The 23,623-nt window shown below is 42.6% G+C and overlaps 2 protein-coding genes across 3 annotated transcripts; one reads left to right on the top strand and one right to left on the bottom strand.

Annotated features, from left to right (window-relative positions):
- The first annotated feature begins 2,153 nt into the window (after positions 1–2,153).
- On the top strand, positions 2,154–5,303 carry LOC146625888 (diamine acetyltransferase 1-like). Its single transcript, XM_085363062.1, has 6 exons — positions 2,154–2,387; positions 3,377–3,428; positions 3,510–3,590; positions 4,264–4,365; positions 4,441–4,481; positions 4,567–5,303. Exons 1-6 carry the CDS (start codon positions 2,325–2,327, stop codon positions 4,741–4,743), a joined length of 516 nt encoding a protein of 171 aa, XP_085219188.1. The 5' UTR covers positions 2,154–2,324; the 3' UTR covers positions 4,744–5,303.
- A 5,724-nt stretch (positions 5,304–11,027) lies between these two features.
- On the bottom strand, positions 11,028–23,456 carry apoob (apolipoprotein O, b). Of its 2 annotated transcripts, none has more exons than XM_085363057.1 (9): positions 23,168–23,456; positions 20,492–20,602; positions 20,186–20,311; positions 17,634–17,666; positions 17,034–17,088; positions 16,813–16,908; positions 15,652–15,743; positions 11,812–11,901; positions 11,028–11,718 (listed from the first exon to the last, which is right to left on the bottom strand). In XM_085363057.1, the coding sequence occupies exons 1-9, from the start codon at positions 23,318–23,320 to the stop codon at positions 11,674–11,676; spliced, it is 801 nt and encodes a 266-aa protein (XP_085219183.1). In that variant the 5' UTR covers positions 23,321–23,456; the 3' UTR covers positions 11,028–11,673. The 2 variants fall into 2 exon arrangements, with proteins under 2 accessions (XP_085219183.1, XP_085219182.1); XM_085363056.1 differs by lacking the exon at positions 23,168–23,456 and adding an exon at positions 20,925–20,959.
- Positions 23,457–23,623: the final 167 nt, after the last annotated feature.

The following is a 23,623-nucleotide window of genomic DNA, read 5'->3' as shown; positions in this document are numbered from 1 at the left end:
GTGTTTACCATGTCATAGCGTACAAAGCACAAGGGGAAACAAGGGAAAGTGATTCTCCTTTAACCCTCCTGATATGTTTCAGGTCGGAGTGATCCATTTCAAAATTGAATATATTTAAAATTATTTTAAAGTATTTTTTCAACATGGAACTTATTCTGCTTGGTTTAATAGATGTAATCAACATATACAATGAAAGTAGCTAATTTCACATATTTACACGTATATTTTGTGTCACAATGTCTCTGGAGACTTCATATTTTTTCCAGAGTCATCCGATTTGATAATCAAGAGACAAGCACTGTTAGATGGGAGAGAGAGAGACAAGCTGGCAACTACCATTATTCAACACTGTACTTAAAAAAAGTCATATATCCTCATCGAACCATGATCTGTGAGCAGTAAAGAACACAACTACATCAAATAATGACTGAAATAGTTGGTAATGGAGTTAATAATGAGATATGAACAATGTTTATTCTGTGGGTTTTTTGTTGTTTTGGATAACTAAACATGCCCAAGCTGACCCACGAACGTCCTTCCTTCACCTTGGAGACAAACATAACAGAAGGGTTAAAAGTGTCTGGTTTTCACTACAAGATACTCCTGAGGCACACCTTCCCCTTAGTTGTTGGTTTTTTTTAAGCTGAACACTTTTCTGGACAGCCAAACGTTCTGGTCCGTCTTCTACAAGTGAATGAACAACAACGGTAAGATGTATGAGAAGAAAATAACGTATAAGAAGTGTCATAAATAAAGCAACTAAAACAACCACGTTATACACTGTTAGGGACATTAAATGTCTTGTATTGCATCAATTTCAGTCTAAGTTACAGTTGCAGGTGTGGGGGTGGGGGTGGCCTTTGACCTGTTCTCAGAGGATCATTGTTCCCCCCAGTACATCAATGCTACAACTGTCTGCGAAGCATCTAACCACACCTAATCATTACACACACTCTACTCTGCACATGAATATGTAGGGTCTGCTGATGTTGGAAAATTCCACTTGTGTGGGCAGACAGAGGCATTATGGGAGAGACCTGAACTGAAGTCTGTACTGGAGCATTGTGAGTTGAAATTAAACCCCCTGGAGGAAAAAAGAAATGTGAAAAACTGGTGATTCCATACATGTGGTTCTTTTTTTCCTCAAAGACCTTTAAAATTAATTAGACAAACCTTCACAACAACTGCCCAAATAGATCCCTGCTGAGTGGCTTCACTTCCTTGGAGAACAGGAATGCCTTTCTGTCAGTGTAAAGACACTCAACTAAATATTTAATCCTTGACATATCTTAAAAGAAAAGGAAGGACAATTTCAACAATATGTCTCAGTTTTCTACATCATAAATGTGTAGAATCACAGAAAAGTAGCTTATTGTCAGTCTGCCCCAGGGCAGCTGTGGCTACAACTGTAGCTGCCTCCACCAGTGTGTGAATGCGAGAGTGAATGAATAGTGGCATTGTAAAGCGCTTTGGGTGCCTTGAAAAGCGCTATATAAATCCAATCCATTATTCATTATTATTATTATTATTATTGCCCAGAGTGTCCTGTATTTATGATAATGTTCTTCATTTTTGTATAGTAGAACATTTCTGTTTTAAATACTGTAAAAACAATATTTCTTCATTTAATTGTTTATCTGTTACGTAACTATTTTGGTGCCAAACTGATCTGTTTTAGAAGAACTTATCATCCCAAGAAAGTTTCTAGTCCTCATAACACCTGGAAATCTATGTGCTTCTTATCTTATCTCTGGGGCAAAACTGATGTTGTTTTCTGAACTTCAGATACAGTTACAGTTAAGTTACTGTTTTGATTAAGTAACTTAAATTATAGGCTATTGTTTTTGTTTAATGTGTTAGATATTTAGCACATTGTTTGACTCTTATACATTAGTTAAACATTAGTTCAACATTGTTTAACTAAAGAATAAAAACACTTTCCCAGGTCCTTTTCTCCATCAAAAACATATGACAGAATAAAAACAGACCCCCACATGTGACCGTTCTTTGTACCCCGATTGGACAAAAAAAGTGACCAGGGGGTGTCGCTGATTTGTCAGAAATGCGATACTTGAGTGAACCGACCAATTATATTGCAGCGCGAGCCGGCTATAAAAGCCCTGACATAAACAAAGGGGGCACAGTAGAGCGGCAGCGACCCAGCCGAGGGCCAGTTATACTGAATGTTTTATCTCGACGAGCGCGTTCGGACCAGAGGCTGACTGTGGGGGAAAAGCCACTGCGAGGCGAATGAAGAAACACCTAATCTTCCAATTTACATACAGAGGACTTCTGACGAAAGGGAAAAAAAGTAAAAGAAGAAAATGGAGTATAAATTACGAAAAGCTGAACCCCGAGACGTGCCTGATATATTACGACTGGTGAAGGTAGGCCTGTGGGATTAAAAAAACCAAATACCGTTTTGGGGATAAACGTAATTAATTTGATATGAAACGAGCAGGAATTCAATATAGCGGTCGAAAGCTAAAGGGAACTGTTACGTGTTACAATATCCGTTAGCTGTGGAAATCCGTTAACTAGCGAAACATCGGCAGGTGTGAGCTTTCCTGAGGATGTCCGAGAATGAGGTCAGAGCCGGAGGCCTCTTTAACGTCAGATGACTCAGAGCGGCCGGGTGTCTAAATATGGTCCGTGTGACGCGGTGTCCGTATCATGGCTGACCCCGACGCGGAAACGTTAGTGGAGGAAAACAAAACAAGCGACATCTGCGAAACCCCGAAGAGGGTGCCGGTTTGATCTGGAAACTGGTGGCGCCTATATTTAGCATCAGGGCGTTTAGAGGCCTCTTAGTTAAAGTTAACGTCATTTTCAGTTTACACAATATACCGACTTTAAAGGACCTTATCGACTTTACTTGTAAACTTGGCTTTAAAAAATAAATAAAATTGGCTCCTTCTAGTTAATTCCACTTAACTTTTTGGCTTGTAAATTGTAAAGCCATTTTAACTTGTTCCCATACAATTGTAAAAAGAGAAGATTATTTTTTTCAACCTCCCTCCTTTCTGGTCCTTTTAATGACCCTAACGTCAATTCATTTCTTGTGAATTTGCTCAATCATTCCCATTGAATAAAAGTGAAGTGATGGAAAAGATCTAAACCTCGACGCTCACATCTTAATCACCACAATGATACTGACCAATTATTACAATGATTCTTTTGTGTTCTTAATCAATAAATGACTTGTCGCACAATAAAATGTTTGTTAGAATACTGGATGAGCTGCAGAGCTGCAATACACTTTGCTTGTTTAAGAAATTGAGCTCAAAACAAACCGGATTCTGGACTAAATAAAAATGAAACGGCATCAGGAGTGCTGTGTCGCACTACGAATGACATCATCCCATTGTTGTTCCAGGAACTTGCAAAATACGAGGAGATGGAGCACCAGGTGACACTGACTGAGAAAGGTGAGTTTAAAGTCACCTGCACACGACTAAAAGACTACCTGCTCTGTTGTGTAAATAATTAAAGGTTGTGTTTGCCTGTAGAGCTCCTTGAGGATGGCTTCGGTGACACCCCGTTTTACCATTGCATCATCACTGAGATCCAAGGAGAGAAGAGCAGTGAAGGTACGAAACGCCACGGATCCTCTTTCTGGAGCAAAAACACTTGGAGGATCGTTTTCAGCCTGAGGCTTGAATAGTTTCCCACAGGAACCGTCAGGTTATCATGTCACCTGATAAGGAGAGTAAATGTTTCCCACCATCTGCTGAGACAGCGTTTCCACAGGGTGTGCATCCTGGTTTTGTAAATGCAGGCCAAGAGTCAGACGCTCGCCTGCAGGTGTTAGTCCCCCTGAACACGTTTATTTAATTGTTCTTCACAACGTAGCTTCCATTGAGATGTACAGAGAAGTACAGTTTGTGCCTGACCTACAGGGGAGGCACCATCTGGACACATTCCCAGTGACTGCAGCGCAGACGCTCGTAAACAGTCTGATTAGGCCGAGAAAGTTCTGGCAGATTTCCCCTAAGAAGGAGGTTGAAGGTTAAGGTAGACGTTTTCCTGCATGGAGCCATTTCTGGTGTTGCAGTTATTTATTTTTGCCCAACTGTCTCTTTGTTCACATCTTAAACAAGAATTTGCCTCCACAGCTTGTAAGCCTGGTGTTATTCCCAAAACATTAAACCTCAGCCCTGCTTTTATTTGCTCTGCATAGTCTCAGCATATATTTTATCCACATAATCTCAAGAATGAGATGTCTGGTTTCTAACAGCCTAACATGGTCGTTTCTCCCTGCAGATCGCAAGGTGGTGGGTTTCGCCATGTACTACTTCACGTACGACCCCTGGGTGGGCAAGCAGCTCTACTTGGAGGAGTTCTATGTGATGGATGAGTACAGAGGTAAAAACATCTCCATCTGTTTACATTCACTCCTGCTCTGCAGCTTTGATGCCTGAATTGTTCCTCTTTCTGCAGGTCTGGGCATCGGTTCAGGGATCCTGCGGCACCTCAGTAATGTGAGTGTTTACAAACTAAAGTGCATCCTGACTTTGGCTGTTCTTTTGAGCGCACCAACCTAAACTCCTCTCCGTCCTCTTCCAGCTGGCGATGAAGACGCGCTGCACCGGCATGATGTTCGTGGTGGCGGAGAACAACGAGCCGTCGGTCCAGTTCTACAAGCGGCGCGGTGCCGAGGACCTCTCTCAGGAGGAGGGATGGAGGCTCTTCAGGTTCGACAAGGACAGCCTCGTCAAGATGGCCGCTCCATCTGAGGAATAAGAGGCCCGACCGAGCAGACGCGCCTCGGCTTTTCAGAAGAGTTCAGCTTTGAAATGCAGCATTTATCACAGTAATCTGGTGTATTTAATCTGTCTGTAGTTCGTAGTCTTAGTGAGCCTTTTGTGTCTAATCTGTCACAGAGTTACTCGTCTTTATTCAATCTTAAAATCACTTTTAGCTTTAAATAAAAACTGCTAATCGCACACAACTGTCATTCTTCAGTTGGTTACATACTTGCCTTTGATTGCACTTGAATTCATAGTTTCCTTCACAGAATTCAAACTCATTAGAAAACTTTACCAGGCCATGTGTCACCTACAGTGCAGGAGTCCACTCGTGTCCTTATGTTGAATCAGGAAGATTCTGACGTTAAGTTCTCCTGGTTTTAAGTCACTCATCCAGTCTGTGGCGCTGACCTTTACAGAATGATGTCTTTCTTTTGCCACTCTGGCCACCAAACAAAGACCTACAACTCACTTATTTAAAAAGAAACTAACTTGAGGGCTGGATCGGTGTCGTCAACACACAACTGTTACTAGCAGCCTGTCACAAACACGTTGGTTCCCCTTTTTTTTTTTTTTTTTTTTTTTTTTTTTTTAAGACTGAAAAATCCAAAAGCTGAATATTTGACTGGAATAAAATTGTGTATTTGCATCAAGGTGATTAAAGAGCTGATGGCTGAGACCTTGGAGAAGTGGCAGGCAGTAAACTACACGGCATATGACCCACATGTCCTTAAGAAATGAGAGCAAACAGGTCTGATACAGATGAATCTAAGGTTTCAAATATTTGGGGAAGCAAAACTGTGGCGGCTCCGTCACTGGGAGCTTAATGTCAGCCAGTAAGAGATTAATGAAATTATGAACACAAAAGCACCATTGTAATCTGACCCAGCGTACGATGCCATCTTGGAAAATGTGATTCACAACAGATTCACTTTTCAGCTTGACCCCTGAATGTCAGGGCACTAAAAGCATAACCGAACATGCTAGAGCACAGAGTCATAGCACGGCCTTCCCAGAAGCCAGACATCAACATTACTGAAGCAGCGTGGGACCAAAAGGCCGGGCAGACATTTTGTCCTTGAAGCCCGGAGAATTATTCCAGAACAGTGCTGAAAGAAAGCTGCAGGAGAGCACGACTGCAGCTTCTCACCCAGGTCGTCGTCGCCCCACAGACCTGAGAAAAGAAAGAAAGTGGACTTCTTTAAACTTCAGTTCTAAAAACAAAAGCGTCCCGTTTGGAGGTGGTCGTTGACGATGGGTGTGGAGAAAGGCGTGGGTCATTACCATCACTGAGTATTAAGCGTGAAAACACTTGAGGTCACCTGAGGCCAGGTGTGAAGGGTTCTCGAGACTGCATCGTGGGTGGCAGCAGCGGTTTCTTTTCACGCCGTGGTGATGACACACATGATCAGAACTGAAGAAGCCTCCTGGATTAGTTCACAAACCTAACAAAGTCCAGCTGCCTTCTTTTTTCAAGCTCTTAAGGCTCCCGAGGAGAGTTCAGCTGTGCAGGATGACAGCAGCCACACCAAATATTGACTTTAAAGCTCTTTAGAATGAAACCGTCTGTTCTTGCCTTGTTGACTGTATTTCACCTATGTTTGCACTTAAAGCTTTTACATACTGGTTTGCAGCTCTGCAGTTATGTTGATGCTGCTGGGAAACGTTTGCAAGGAAAACTCTGAGATTATAAAATGAATTCAGGTTTTTTGTTCTTCTTCGTGCAAGATAAAACCTGCAGTTCAAAAATAGTTTTAATGGAAATGGAGCCCCTGCAAACACAAACAGTACATACTGTTACTGTGTGTCCACGCATCCTCTGTTTTCAGTTTATCAGATGTTTTTGTGGAGCCTCGTTTGGACTCATAAAGCAGTCAAAGGCTGGACTGTGAACTCAGTTAAATGGCCTGAACTATGTTTTAATAGTTTTCTATAGCTCTTATCATAACTGGAGATTGTTCCAGAAGAAATCTCGTTGCCATAAAGATGCAGGGACATGATAACGAAACAGTGAATGATGAAAAAGCACAGTCGTGTCGTAAAGTTTAACCTCACAGACGGTTGTCTGTCTGCAAAGTTACTGTTCGCCTGTCAGCACAAGTTCAGTGTCTCCTCTGATTATGGCTGCAGGTCCTGCTTCTAAGCTTCCTCTGTGCTGTTTTAACAACTGATCTTATCAGTCTCGTTTACGTTGAATTATTAAATTATATTTCTGGTTAAGCTTTCATCAGCTGGAGGAAATGCTTCTGCAGGTCAGTGAATTTATCCGGTGACGCCTGTCAGGCCTCCAGGGCTGATTTATGATCAAGTCCATCTAAAATCAGGTCAATCTGAGAAACTCCCACCTTTGCTTTTCATATGCATCAACATAAGGATCCTTATGTGGATAAATCCACTGTTTTTAAAGCTTAGCTGCACAGGCGCTATGCTTCAGGGCTCGTAGTCTCCTCTTTGTGGTTTGTTTTGTTTACGTTACTGAATATAACCCCACAAGATGTCTTAGCTGGCTGGATTCAGACTTGTGCTGATAACATGAGAAGTCTGGAAAACCCTCTGACATCATTTAAAACCCACTGACACAGCAGCAGCCTCATTACACAGTTTTCCACAGAATGTCTGTGCGGTGAGGTCATTTATCTCCGAGGGCCGGTTTCCTCAAAGTCTCAGACTCTGGGCCTTTAAAGGGAGGTTTGTTTGGGAAGCAGAGTGTAAGGAGCATAAAAGGAGAGGAAAAAACTTCCCCCTGAATAGTTTTGACTTCTTTTTCCATCTCAGAGTCTCTTGATTTCTCCAGCTTCACTTCCAGCCGCCTGGTTTGAGGAGAGAAAGGCGCTCCCTCATCACCGGGCGTGCTGGGCGCATTGAAACCATGCAGCTGTGTGTAATTACACTTTATGTGCTGCTGTGTGGGATTTAAAGCCCAAATCATTCAATTACACCCTGCACATAAACGCTGACTCCATCCAACAGTGCAGTGTCTGCTGCACCGCTACTCTACTGACCTCCTGCACACAGTTCCTAAACACCACAGACCAACGTTTGCCCTCCAGTTTCTCATAATAAACATAATTAGTGTTATCATAGCAGTGATGCTGTGAACTACTTGTCACAAAAACTAATTTAAGTTTAAGCGGTTACATTAGATAAGTGCAAACACTGACTTCATCACGTGAGCAGTTATGCACTTGAACTGTGCATAACTCTACAGGAAATAAGGGTTTCAGAAGTCCTGAAATGAAACACAAAGAAGTTGTATAAATATCATAGACAGTGAAGCGCGAGGAAGTGAGAGCTGAGGTAAAACAGATCTGAAAGCTGATGCGAAGCGACGAGTATAAACACAGGGCTAATTGAAACTAATAAGGGCAAAGCAGAACGAGGAAAACAAAAGTCCGTACCACAATAAAACAGGATGTGTGAGGACGCGGGATCGTTGTGACCTGAGCCGACAGGTCATCACTCTTTGACTTTGTCTGCTTTTGTCTCTTGACATCAAAATAGCTGCTGAAGTGAATCAATCACAAACCCTGACTCTAAACTAACACACCGACACACAAGTTTGTGCTCTCTACTCTGAAACAATATGACAAGGCAAATTCAGCATTTAAAAACACACGTATACTAAACACGAGGGTTACAGGTGGAGACAAGTTAGAAAACCTCTCAAACATCCTCACTCGAAGCTAACGAGACTAAAACACACGTTTCCAGAGTCTTTGCACTTTAACTGACATCTGCTTTCTTTTTCTTTGTCTCTGGCTTCCTTTAATCCGTCTGAACACGTGACGGAGCTCTGGGTTCATGCAGGTTTCCTCTTCCTTTGAAAAAACAACACGGCACTTTCAAGAAGCCAAATCATCTGATTTCTAACAAGCATGAGCTGAAATAAAAACCCAGCAGGCCGCAGACAAACAGGAAGCGGATGTGCTGCTGTTTGTGCTTTCTCTCTTCTTCCTCAGCTCTGAGTTCCTTAATTCTTATTCAGATGTGCGTAAACAACTTAACACATCTTGCAACATGTAAGCTGTACTGCAGGGTCCCCAATCCCAGTCCATGAGGGCCTGCAGGCTTTAGATCTCACCCTGAGTCAACACACCTGAATGATCAGTTCATTATCAGGCCTCTGTAGAACTTTAAGACATGTTGATGAGGTCATTTATCCATTTAAATCTGCTGTGATGGATCAAGGACACATCTAAAACCTGCAGGGACACCGGCCCTCGTGGACTGGGACTGGGGACCCTGCTGTACTGGATCACGGGCGTGTTTCTCACTGTCATTACTGGCTGCACAGCTCAGTGTCTTTTAATCTCATCAGTAACAAAGCCTCTTATCAGTTGCAGTACTGTTTTCGACACTGAGGTACTTCTACTTGAGGTTTTCCTGTTTTCTTGCAGGGTGTGAGCCTCTGCATGACACACAAATGTTTTACAGTCTGTCAGTTTCAGTTTCTTTTCAGGCATCAATGTCCAAAACCTTCGTTTTCAAGGAGAAATTGAGTGAAAAAAGCAACCAAATCTGGAAAAAGGAGCTTTGATCGATTTAAAGTATCTAAACTGTGAATCTGAGCCGTGAGCGGCAATCATGAGTGCTAAAATACAACAGTAATAGAAAAGTAATGAGACACAGAAGGAATCAGGGCTGGAATCTTTCGTATGCTTTAACCCAGGGGTGTCGAACTCCAGGCCTCGAGGGCCGGTGTCCTGCAGGCTTTAGATCTCACCCGGGGTCAGCACACTTGAATCAAAGGATTAGTTCGTTACCAGGCCCCTCTGGAGAACTTCAAGACATGTCGAAGAGCTCATTTAGCCATTTAAATGAGCTGTGTTGGATCAAGGACACATCTAAAACCTGCAGGACACCGGCCCTCGAGGCCTGGAGTTCGACACCTGTGACCTGAAGCTAATTTGGCTGCAAATCTTTAGCCCTGAAAATTTCATGTAGATATCGCCTGTAGTTACGGGACTTAAAAATGCTGAAAGCATCGTGTATTTTCATGACCTGTAATTTCAAAAATATAAAAAGTACTGAGGTTAAATTTTGCATGCCTTAGTTATAAATACCAAAGTTAGCGTAGCAATAAAACCAGCTTTTATTGGCTCTGTGAGAGTCTACAGCTTCACATCTGACCTGCTCACTTTGAATTGATGCTTAAGAGCAAACATCAGCTTCGACGTCACAGAAAGGCTGATGTTTGCGTTTCTCATAAAACAGAAAAACATATTTCTCAAGAACTCGCGCAGCACTCTGGTCAGCAATCGTTTTGAAATAAACCCGACCTGTTTGTTTTTGAGGGTTTGTGTTGCTGGTTTTATGTAACTGCAATAACTAGAATCCACTCAAAAATACAGGGTTGATTTGATGTATTTCAAGTCAGATTTTGAGGGAAATATTAATTTGTTTAAAGCTTTTGCATAAAAAGAACTGCAATTGAGAGCAATTAAAGCCCCACCATCAGGCCCAAAATGATTATTTTCTGTATGAATAAATATGGAACTGCTTCAGTTTTATATTTGTCACATTTTATGGACCCGCCGAGAGCAGCAGGGCCCCAAAAGGAAACACAGAGCTGATTTTAGACAGAAATGTAAACTTTGATCCGAGGCCTTTGATTGTTCAGCATCCCTGCTAAACATGCTGACGAGTCCAGAGTCTGCAGCCTGAACTCTCAAACATCAAAGGATCAGAAACAGACGGCCAGGAAACAGGAAACTCGTCCAGTAATAGTTTCCTCCGGAGTTTAATTTTAGAGTGAGAACTCAAACATCCCATACGGTCACTGTGGGCATTAGCTGGTCTTTAACCTCCCAGCACCAACAGTGTGAGAAAGAACAACGCTGGACAACGTCCAGGTCGTCCTCTTGGTTTTTCTGTTGTGCTTCTGTCGGTGGAGGCGAAGCCGCTAATTTACGTGGAGCTGTAAGTGACAGCTGTTCACTTTAAGGCTCACCAGCAGCCAAACGGATAACTTATTAAAATAAAATCCCCTCTGGACAGTTTCTATAAAGCAATTAAATGTACAGATGTGGTACAGATGTGCATAGGAATCCATGAGAGGTGACTAACCTTTAGGCCCAGCCTCTAGTGGACGTTAGAGGAACTGCACCGTTCAGCACTTTGTGTTGTCTTTGTGAAAACAGTGAGATCTATTTTTCTTTACTACAACATACAGGTGAGATTTAAGGATGTAATCACATAATAATAATAATTTAAATATGCATTTTTATGAGTAACTATCAAAAGAGAAAAATAAATGCAGTTTTAGTGTTAAATGCTGGATTTAATTACACATAATATATACAGTACAATGTTAGACATGGATATTATGCAGTTCATTAATACCTGAAGATGGGTGCACACAATAACACTGCATTAAATCAGGATTATAAGAATCACAGTGTGACCTGAATACTACATCGGGGACGACTTCATTCGTTTACATCCTCCTCCAGAGGACAGAGGCAAAGCTCTGGGATATATGCCGTCTAAGTTCACTGACATAAACAGTAAAAACTAAAGAAAGGAGTCGATCCCAGCTCAAACAGTCAAAATATTCAGTTTACTTCAAAATAGGAGAAAAGAAGAAGAAAATCATGACAGATATGAATAAAAATGTGTGTTAACGACTGATCGGACTGATCTGAATGCTGTTGTTGGCAGAGTTTAGTGGGTCTCTGTAGCAGAATGGGACGTTAAAGCACGAGGAAGTGTTTTGAAAGGTCACTGTGACCTGTTCTGTTAAACCGGAGGAGCTGAAGTCATCGAAGGAGAAAGAAGGAATGTTTACAGAGGAGGAGGTGTCCAGTGCAATGAGCCAAACTGCTTCTGGGAAGAGGCGGAGGTGTTTTGGAAAGATTCAAAGTGAAGCTCACATGTAACGACTGTCAGCTCTGGGAGGTACACAGGTGTTAGCGGCTCGCCGTCTTCAGCTGCTCGTGTTGCTGCCCTTCGTTTGCTCTTTCTTCTCAGGCTTCACAAACACACACACACAAAAAAAAACAAAAAACGTCAGGAGATCAAAACAGCAAACCGAACACATGAAAAGCATCCGCCGCAGACTCACCTCCTTTTTGCCAAACGGTGGATTTTTCCACAGAGTCTCCAGAGCGGCGCGGCCCTGCTGAGTCCAGGTGTACGCCGAGTCTCGACTCACCTGCAGGAAACGCGAAACACATCAGCTAAACGCAGACGCACAGATAGAAAATGATCTCTGAAGCTGACGTTTGGTCGCTGCTGAATTTTGTTGGAATTATAAATGGTAAATGGCCTGTTTTTGTACAGCGCTTCACTTAGTATAAAGGACCCCAAAGCGCTTTACACAACATTCACACACATTCACACACTGGTGATGGCAGCTACGTTGTAGCCACAGCTGCCCCTGGGCGCACTGACAGAGGCGAGGACACTGGCGCCACCAGGCCCTCTGACCACCACCAGCAGGCAACGGGTGAAGTGTCTTGCCCAAGGACACAACGACCAAGACTGTCCAAGCCGGGGCTCGAACCGGCAACCTTCCAATTACAAGACAAACTGCCAACTCTTGAGCCACGATCAATAACAAGAATATCAAATTTAATTGTAATACGAATGATTCATTAATTCATTAATGGTTTATTTCCAAGCTTCAGCCTTTACTGGACAGTTAGTGGGCAGGCCCACACAGGAAATGGTCCGGGACTCGAGCCTCTGATGTAAGCGTCACCTGCTCAGCCATGCCAGCTATGATGGTGCCCCCATCATTACCACTGAACTCAGAAAAAGAGCATTTCCTTGAATTATAAGTAAATTTCAAATAAATGATAAAAAGTGGGGATTTCAATTTAAGCTTCTGGTGTCGAGCTGAGCGAGATTCACAGTTCTGTGCTGAGTGCGTTCACACTCGTGCGCCGGTGTCTCTGCCATTAGCAGCGAAACTGAGCTCATCATGTCGTCCTTTGGTTAATATTTAACAAATGTTACAGGCACTGCAACTCAGGAAGGAGAGAAGACTTCACATCTGATTCAGAGGCTACACCAAGGTTATTACAGTGAACTTAAACCAAAGCTAGAGGGGAACATTATTTTTAACTGAAATCAAAATAAAACCAGACTTTATAAAAAGCAATAAAAGAACCATGACGACAAAGTATTTGCCCACTTCCTGATTTAAAAAATATATATTTGTCACACATTCAGATCAGCAAATGAATTTTAATATTAGTCAGATAAGAAAAGCTGAGTTAATACAAAAGGCAGTTTTTAAATGATAATTTTATTTATTAAGGGAAAAAAGTCATGCAAACCTACGCGGCCCTGTGGGAAACAGTAACTGCCCCCTAAACCTAATAACCGGTCGTATGTCTGTGAAGGTTCTCAGTCATCCTGGTCATCGTAGTCTAAGGAGCTTGGAAAGAAAAGCGTCTGAAGCTTCTTGGATGAGAGGTGAAACGTCTTCAAGCAACTTAAACAAGTCCAGATGCTTTTCTTTCCAAGCTCCTCAGACTAATAACAGGCTGTCCCACCTTCAGCTGCAAGAACTGCAGTCAGCCTCTGTGATACCTGACAGTGAGTTTGTCTACATCACTGTGGACGATCACAGTGATGTGAACAAACTTGGTCCACTCTTCTCTGCAGAATAGTGTAAATTCAACCACACTGGAGGATGTTTGAGCATAAACAGCCTGTTTAAGGTCACACCGCTGATCTCAGTTTCAGTCTGGACTCCAAAGCCAGTCCAAACCTTTCATTTGATTTTTGACTCCAACGTTTGATAAACAGATTAATGCCGTCATCAAGTCCAGTTTCTTTCACCTTTGACTACTTACTAAAGTGAAGCCGTTCTCTGTCTGAGAGACTTTGAGAGAGCTATCCATGCCATCGTTTGTAATAGTTTTTACTCCGGTGTCATCAGTCAGTCGACTGCAGCTGGTCACTCGGCAGCAGAGACCACATATCTCCCATACTGGCATCCTTGCACTGGCTGCCAGTTAGCTTTAGAATTCATTTTAAGGTTTTATTATGTGTTTTTAAGGCGTTGCGTGGGTTTGCACACTCATACCTTTCTGATCTTTTGCAAGATCACTGAGGTCTGTGGATCAGATGCTCTCAGCTGTCCAAAGACCAGATTAAAGCACAGAGGACACCGGGCCTTTGCTGTGACTGCTCCTATATTGTTGAATCATGAACTCTGACCTTAAGTGAGGCCTGCAGTTCTTTGAATGTTGTTCTGGGTTCTATTGTGACCTCATGGAGCCAGGCAGACTGGCCACTACTGGGAAGGTATGATAGCTCTCCCAGTGGTTTACTGGAATCTCAAAGCCTGAGAAATGTAAATCTGATGGCTGTCAGTGACTTTGTCGTTTCTTTAGATCGTGACATGTGTTGCTTTTTGAGATCTTTAGGATGTTTTTTGCTTAATAAATTAAATCATCATTTAAAAACTGCCTTTTGTTTGTTGATCTGAAGCATGTACGTGCGACAAAAAGAGTTTTTACTTCCTAACGCAGCCCCAAAGGGATCTGCGTCTCCTTCCAGGATCGAACCAGGGATCGTTCACTTGTTTGTATTTTAATCAGCGAGACGCTGCAGCAGCTTGAAATAAGGACGTGACTTTCTGGAGACAACTTTGCGGTCGCTTTGCTTCCTGTTTAAACTTCTTCTGATCTGATACAAGCGCTGACACTGAGACTTTTTCTGCCTGGCGACACGACCTGTATCACCGAGGAGGAAGCAGCAGACTGGCCAGTATAAAAAGTGACATGGCTGTAGTGTCAGCGGTGACATCACAGATGGCGAGCGCAACATCAACGTGGTGAGCATAAACAAGGCTAAAGAACGATGTCATCCTTATTACTGGAAACAAAATTAAATTCATTGGATGCGTCCCTCAGTCCTGGTTTCCTGTTTTCATTTCTGATTTTGAAGCTCAGCATCAGGTTTTCATGAATCTGAACGTCACTGGAAACATTACAGACATCCGAGTGGACTCCGACACACTTTTAAGTCGTGAGACCAGATGTTTTCACATCCTCACCGTGCCTCTGTTTCACTTCTGCATATGTTACAGCTGTGTGCATCTGCCCGGGTGTGCCTCTGTCTCGCTCTGTCCGTTCGTGTGAAGGAAACAAAGTGATTAAAACCACCCAAGTGGAAATTAGAAACACAATTCACAGCCCGGGCTTCCTGCACGGAAACACAACCCTTTCCGAACAGGAAACGAGTCACAGATCAAACACACAACGTGTTTACGAATGATCCCTGGAAAGATTTCATCTGGGATTCGTCCGTCAGAGCTGGGCTGATAAAGTTTAGAAAGTCAGGAGGTTAATTTCCTCCGTGGAACAAATTCCGGCAAAATTTATTTGTGGCTAAAAATTAAAATAACTGAAACAAGCAGAGGTGCTGGCAGCTGTTTCCTGACTGCATGTCAGCGCTGTGGGAAATATTAAAGAAAACTAAACCTGAGTTTGAATGTTTTTATCTGCAGCAGGTGAAGCGTTCACACTGATTCAAACAAAGTAAACACAGCAACAGTTGTTCCTCAGTGTGAAACAGAACTAATTTCATCACATTTATCATGTTTTCACAGTACGTGGTGTGGGCAGATGTTAGCCTCTGGATATGAGGACAGTAAGAGACTTAAATCAACCAGAAAAGACCAGGCGAGGGACTCTGAGTGATCCAGGAGCAACAATCCTCCCCTATCAGCTCTAATTAGCAGCCACATGCATCTGTGTGATCCATCTGCAGTGCCGACACTTCTGGCTCCGAAAAAGCATCACGGACGAGGCTAAGACGTCAGAGTTAAGGCTACAAGAAGCCAATCAGGGTGTTTATGACCATCTTTTAGATACAGTCTATGTTTTTGTCACAAACAGTCACACTCAGATACTGTTCTGCTGTGTGTTAGCACATAAACACACACCTTCAACACGGTTGCAGCCTGCTGAGGGTAAAACATGGAGGCGCTCAGGGCCATGAGGCCAACTGGGAACACCAGCCGCTTCAGCCTGGAGCCTGGGAGGGGGGAGGGGGGGGGGGGGGGGAGGGGGAGAGAGAGTCAGTCACCTTTTGTTCTGTTCCTCGTTACCTGTACACACTTTTACTGGGTCACTGAATATCTCACTTCAAAGACAGAGCAGCTACTAATCCAGAGTAAATGCATGACTGTGTGTGTGTGTGTGTGTGTGTGTGTGTGTGTGTGTGTGTGTGTGGGGGTTTACAGGCATGACTTTATAATGCTGATCTTCTTTATGTAACTGTGAGATTACAGCTGCAGGAGGTAAACATTAACTAACCGTGACCCAAAACCTGTTTTTTAATTAAAAATAAGATCAAAGAGACACAAAATGATGCTTTGTGTCTGGGACTTTATGAATGAGCTGTATTACTTGTGTATAACACAACATTAAACGTATATTGACCAACATAACATTGATTTAGGGTTGCAGTGTGCAGGACTTTTGCTTCTGTGCTGGAAGCCCTGCAGTCTGGCTGCAGGAAGCTGTTTAGCTCAAACCTGCAACATACACCCGATAGCTGGGTTTGATCACATTCACACCATAAACCAAACACACTGTCGTTTGTCTGGACCGAGACCACATCCTCCTGCAGAGGGTCTGTTTGGTCCTCACCTGAGTGAGACCACCGTGCTTACATCTACACAAATGAACAACAGCAAGGGGGAAAACAGACAGGAGTCTGCTTTAAACGAACGAAACATTTAAGTGTGGAAAAGCACGGCTACATGAACGAGGATTATTTTGCTCTCCAGCAGAGTCCACGGACACGAGCAGAGGAGATCCACTTTAATAATATTTATACGTTTGTGAGCAGCCACATAAGACACGATCTAGCAGCTTTAGATTAACACGTTTCCAAGCCTCCTCTCTGAGGGCGGACGGAGATTATCCCGGAGCTGCAGGGCTCCAAATGTATCAGCAGCAAAACACGGAGAAAAATGTGAAGAGACAGCACTTTGTCAAGGTCGCTTTAGACACATTTGTAAAAACCTAAACTGTAACACTCATTATTAGTCCCTCTGACGCGATTCATCAGTGAGAAAGAGCCGATGTTCCCACGTTACCTTTGGCCAAATAAAGTCCCAGGAAGCCGGAGAAACCCACCGCCGCCACACTGGGGTAGAGGTCAGGAGGAGGGTCACTGAGGAACTGGTACACGTCTGAAGGACAGAGTGACGGCGCTCAAAGGTTTTTAGGGAGATTTTAAATGTAATGTTCAAACATAAACAGGCTGCCACACACGCCTTCGTTAAACAGCTGATTAAAGTTACGAGCATTTCCTCACCTGTGACTGTCGTTACTGATGTGCCGATGACGGGCTCCACCCTCTGGTACACCTGCTGAGGTCCAAAGATCATCAGGTGGACCAAAAAGAAACGACACACAAGAGTTTGATAGTTTTGTTTTTAACAGCTATTTAACTCTTTAATTCACTTTCAGTATCAATATTTCTGTCAGGTTTTGGATTATTCACCGTTTTTTCCTCACTTACACACACTCACCTACAGAGCCGACGTACGTACAGGGTTCTTCATGACATACTGTTCTGACCTTTATATCCATGTTTCCTTTTAAAATTAGATTCTTTTATCATGTTTGTCTCATTGTTTTCAGCCTTGGTCTTTGTGTAATAATGTCTGGTATTTGTCCGATTGTAAGAAGTTACAAGGATCCAAGAAAAAGATACAACCCTGAACACGAGGCCCAAAGCCTCCTCAGGCTGGTTTCAGGTATATTTTTTATCTCTCATAAGGGCCAAATTTGTTTCAGGATCGTTTTCGATATTATACTTACTGTGCATGCTGTGAATATTTCAGCTCAGAAACAAATGAAACAATGAAATGTAACGAGAAAAATATTTTTACACGTTTCAGCATTTACTCACCTCCACTTTCTCCAACGCAGCTCGGCCAGTTTCCTGCAAAAAACAAGAGACACACATAAAGATGCTGAATTTCACTTGTTAATGGAGCGTTTTACTATTTACCAACAACTACAGAACAGAGACTTCTGTCTGATGGCAGGTTTGATTATTTCCTGTGTCACATGAAGAATAATGGAAGGAGAGACGAGGTTAATGAAGGATGGATGGAAGGATAGAAGAAAGGATGGATATACAGGGAGTGCAGAATTATTAGGCAAATGAGTATTTTGTCCACATCATCCTCTTCATGCATGTTGTCTTACTCCAAGCTGTATAGGCTCGAAAGCCTACTACCAATTAAGCATATTAGGTGATGTGCATCTCTGTAATGAGAAGGGGTGTGGTCTAATGACATCAACACCCTATATCAGGTGTGCATAATTATTAGGCAACGTCCTTTCCTTTGGCAAAATGGGTCAAAAGAAGGACTTGACAGGCTCAGAAAAGTCAAAAATAGTGAGATATCTTGCAGAGGGATGCAGCAGTCTCAAAATTGCAAAGCTTCTGAAGCGTGATCATCGAACAATCAAGCGTTTCATTCAAAATAGTCAACAGGGTCGCAAGAAGCGTGTGGAAAAACCAAGGCGCAAAATAACTGCCCATGAACTGAGAAAAGTCAAGCGTGCAGCTGCCAAGATGCCACTTGCCACCAGTTTGGCCATATTTCAGAGCTGCAACATCACTGGAGTGCCCAAAAGCACAAGGTGTGCAATACTCAGAGACATGGCCAAGGTAAGAAAGGCTGAAAGACGACCACCACTGAACAAGACACACAAGCTGAAACGTCAAGACTGGGCCAAGAAATATCTCAAGACTGGTTTTTCTAAGGTTTTATGGACTGATGAAATGAGAGTGAGTCTTGATGGGCCAGATGGATGGGCCCGTGGCTGGATTGGTAAAGGGCAGAGAGCTCCAGTCCGACTCAGACGCCAGCAAGGTGGAGGTGGAGTACTGGTTTGGGCTGGTAGCATCAAAGATGAGCTTGTGGGGCCTTTTCGGGTTGGGGATGGAGTCAAGCTCAACTCCCAGTCCTACTGCCAGTTTCTGGAAGACACCTTCTTCAAGCAGTGGTACAGGAAGAAGTCTGCATCCTTCAAGAAAAACATGATTTTCATGCAGGACAATGCTCCATCACACGCGTCCAAGTACTCCACAGCGTGGCTGGCAAGAAAGGGTATAAAAGAAGAAAAACTAATGACATGGCCTCCTTGTTCACCTGATCTGAACCCCATTGAGAACCTGTGGTCCATCATCAAATGTGAGATTTACAAGGAGGGAAAACAGTACACCTCTCTGAACAGTGTCTGGGAGGCTGTGGTTGCTGCTGCACGCAATGTTGATGGTGAACAGATCAAAACACTGACAGAATCCATGGATGGCAGGCTTTTGAGTGTCCTTGCAAAGAAAGGTGGCTATATTGGTCGCTGATTTGTTTTTGTTTTGTTTTTGAATGTCAGAAATGTATATTTGTGAATGTGGAGATGTTATATTGGTGTCACTGGTAAAAATAAATAATTGAAATGGGTATATATTTGTTTTTTGTTAAGTTGCCTAATAATTATGCACAGTAATAGTCACCTGCACACACAGATATCCCCCTAAAATAGCTAAAACTAAAAACAAACTAAAAACTACTTCCAAAAACATGGTTGTTGTTCAATAATAACATTATTCCTCAAAAATACAACTTGCCTAATAATTCTGCACTCCCTGTAAGGACTGATGGAAGGAATGAATGGGTGAAAGATAGCAGGATCATGGATGTGAGGAACGAAAGAAGGAATGGAAGGACAGAAGTAAGGAAGCCAGGAAGCACAGCTGGTAAGAAAGGAGGAAGGAAGGAATGATGTCAGTAGGAAAGGAAGAACAGCAGGACAGAAAGAAAGGAGGATGGTTGGTAGGCTTAAAGGTGAGGAGGCACAGCGGTAGAAAGAAAAAAGAACAACAAGAGCAAGGGAGAGAAAAACAGAAAGAAAACCAAGAAGAAGAAAGAAGGAGATAAACGAAAGGAGAACAGAAAGCAAAGAAATTTCAAAGACAAGTTCCCAGGCGTCTCTCTGAAAGCAACCAGTCGTCGTCATGTCTTTGTTGCACGTCTTCACCTCAAGGCCACAAACCTCACAGAAACAGAAATGCCGCCTCCTCTGAGGCAACACGAGCTGTTTGGATTCAGTGGGAATGTTTCTGCAACAGTGGCAGAGAGGAAGAAAAAAGAATCCCACAATGTCCTTTATTAGAAAGAAAGCCACAGGCTCGTGGAGACTGTCAAGAACAACAGGAGCACAACAGCTTAGGCCGCATGACAGCTTCTCTTCCAGAAATACATCAGCACAAAAATCTATAAGAACACGTGATCTGCCACAGTCTGAAAGTATATAAAATCTGTACACACAGGTCAAATATAATTTAATATATAAAGTGCTGCTTGCTTTGGACAGATGTCCATGTTCATCATAAGGTTGACTAATTTTCTGTTTTTCTTGAGTTGTCCACCTGAGGTTAAGTAAACAAACCTGACACTGGCTCGTGTATGGTTCTGCCCATTTCCTCAGTGAGGCCACCCTCTGCTCCACCGGCCCGGCCTCTGGCTCTACGTACTGGGCCACCGCTGCTTCAGGGCTGGTGTACAGAGACGGCAGCTGAAACAAATACAGAGTGTGACCTTCTGAAGCTCTGCGATGCAGAAGCTGTCCCTCCAGGGTCAGCTCTGACTCTGATCCAGACCTCTGTGGCTGTGTGCACTACGTCGTAAACATGATGTAAACAAAGTCACAGACAAAGTAAAACAAAGTCTTTAGAAAGGCTCTGTCTGAACCCACCTCCTCGATGCTCAGAGGCGGCTGGCTGCTCTTCTTCTTCCCCTCACCTGCAGCCAGCACCGAGCCGCTCAGCAGGCCCGCCAGCCCCGGAGCCGCGGCACATAGCGACACCTGGCGGCAAACAAGCATAGTAAACACACCGGTTAGACACGCAGTGATACGATGGATGACTCTGGGGTGTCAGTTACACGTATTTAACACGAATTCAGAACACAAAAAGGAGTTTCGGTGTCTCCTCATGATTAATGGCTGTTTGTTATACGGAGGAGCTAACACAATGCTAAGGTTAGCTTTCAATTAGCCTAGCATCGTTTAACTGACTTTTCATTGTCGTTTTGTTTTTAAAACCTCAAGTTTCGACAACATAGAGCCAGTACCTAAAACGAGATGACTTTACATGTGACAAACGATGAACACGATGAATAAAACTCACCAATCTAGCATATGACATGCTCCTTATTGGATGACTTTCGCTTTTCTACGGCAAGCCAGAGGAGTGGCAAGGAAAGAGGCGCATGCGTAATGCTCCAGGAGCCTACGATCGACATAAACATATTAAAAATATTTTAATTAATATAGGTACAATAAAATCGAATAAAATAAAACTAAGTAAAACCAAAATAACAAAATTTAAAAGTAATAATGTAAAAAACTAAACAAAATAAAATACTAATGGGTGGGGGAATCAGGGAAACACGCATCTCAGCAGGTGCCAGCACTCGATAAGCTCACTCCACCCAAGTCTCTTGCTTTCTGTCCTTATGTGTTGAACTAAAAATATAGAACGTCTTCAAGATAAATAACAAGTGGGGGTAAAATACTAAACTTATCTCAAGGACTGATACAGGTTGAGCTTCTGGGACGCCCACTTCTCCAGTTAGTTCCTAATTTTATGTTGTGATATATTTTAATAATCACATTTATTTACATCTATTTTTTTCTGTCAGTCTCAGCTGTAACATTGTAAAGTAAATAAACAACTTCAGTCATAATTGTGCACATACAAATATCAGCTGATATTTGCATATTGTATGGATTTTTATAATAATTATAATAAACCTGCATGCAGGTTTTAATTCATTTTCATTCTTCAACTGGCTTCATTAATCTGTAATGGGGGAAATGTCATGTAGACAAAGTAAACAGAGTCAGAAAAGCACAAATGCAGGTGAAAGTTGACCAATATGAACATTTATTTCTGGAAAGAAGTTACAAATCATTTCCAAAGAGTTTCTACTCAGATTATAAGATATGTTAATCTGATTTTACTTTCTTTTTCAGATACAGTCGTTGTAGCAAGGTATGCCTTTTTTTAATCCTCTACTCTGTTTTCCTACTGACAGACTGGTGGACTAAAGGATGCTGCGCTATGACTGGATGTGCCTCGAATTGGGACAGTAGTACTTTATTGGTTACAAGTTTCTTCTTCAAATGGCGACATGAGAGAAGGAGGAAGAAGAGGAAGAGCAGCGAGCGGACTGCAGTGGCACATGACGTTTAAGGTATCAGCTGCAGAGTATAGGGACACGGAGGAGATGTGAAGAGAGGAGCAGTTAATGAAGAGATTCATTTTCCTGCCTCAGTTAAGACAGCAGAACCATGCACTTAAATTTAGGAGGTCCTTAAAATCACTAACAGTAGAAAGGGACCCAATTTGAATTTCAATCAATCTACGCTGTTTTATTTGCTTACAAAAAACATTTTATTCAGCTTAGAATCACTTCCTATTTTGCTTCTCATCATCCTTGCACTTCATGCGGTGTCTCTGTGGCCCATCAGTGGGGCCTGCCCCACAGTTTGAGAAGCGCTGAGCTAAAGTAAAGAGAGCACAAGAGTTTTAAGACAGATCTGAAGCACTGAACTGTTCACAGAACTTAAAAGCAAAAAAAAAAAAGTTTATTTTGTGTTATTGTTTGGTCTTCAACTTCAATTTTTATAAGAGTTTGACTGGGTTAAAGTGTCCAAATCAGTTGTTAAATGACTTGTTGGTACAGAGATATGGCTGCAACGTTTAGCTGATTAAAAAAACAAAACATTAACCTCTGCAGCAAAATGTCCTAAATCTGCTGACTCAAGCTTTTGAAATGTCAACAAAGAGATGAAATGCGACGTAAATTAACTACTGCAGGGACATGCCTCTCACCTGCTGCAGAGGCGTGTAGGTGGGGGAAGATTTTCAACCATTTGGGGATTATGTCCCCATCAAAGAAACCAAAGTGGCTTTGCAGAGACACTGTTAAAGCTGCAGCTCAGGACTCGACAGATTTGTGGACAGCCTGACGCTGCTACAAGAAGAGGAACGCGAAGTATGACACTCTGAGAACTTTCATACAGGAAAATGCAAAGGTGCTGCAATACTTAAAGTACGCCTTAAGACTGAAAGAAAAACCTCTCAAAGCATCCGTCGATGAGCCACATGCAGAGAAGACAGACGGCCCGAGTATGAAATAAGGACAGACGATGAGGTACGACCTGAAAACAACACGACTTATGATGAAGTCTCGTCATAATAAATAATCCTACAACTGTTACTGCATAGCTCAGTGAAAAGCAATACCTGTAGAAAATAAATAACTTAAATATACAGCTAACAGACAAAACTGCATCAGTGTGTGCCCTAGCCCTTTTTCACAGTTGGCTCATGAAAACAAAAAAAGACAAAAATAAAAACAATACAAGCACGGAGCTGGTCATCGAGCACGGCTTACTGGGCTGCAGGATCGAGGCGTCCCACTGCTGAGACGTGCAAGCTACAAAGACGGAGTTTGCATCAGCTGGGGAAGGCGAAACCTTAATGTCTGAAATGAACACACCACTGGTGCAAGTCATTTAAACACTGGCTGGTAACTGTTTGATTCTTTCGCAGCTTAATGCTTTGGTTATACTGACCTCCAGTGTTTGCAGCTTACATTGAAACACAGATCTTGTCTGTAGAGATAAAATATGAAGTGTGTAAACCAACCAAAGAAACAATGAACCTGAAGCAAGAACCTCTAATACGAATAGAAGCAGATTTGAAAGAATCTTTGGGGTGCGAACAGTAAATCAAGACATTAAATACATATATGATCAGCTGTCACGGTTTTGATTTGATCTTTTTCATTGTATATACAAAAATGTGCAATATAAGTG

Source organism: Diplotaxodon limnothrissa, linkage group LG9 (genome assembly GCF_057381915.1).
Source record: "Diplotaxodon limnothrissa isolate DT_005_m linkage group LG9, D_limnothrissa_male_GT1.1, whole genome shotgun sequence".
NCBI lineage: Eukaryota > Metazoa > Chordata > Actinopteri > Cichliformes > Cichlidae > Diplotaxodon > Diplotaxodon limnothrissa.
This window is presented reverse-complemented; position numbering and strand designations above follow the sequence as displayed.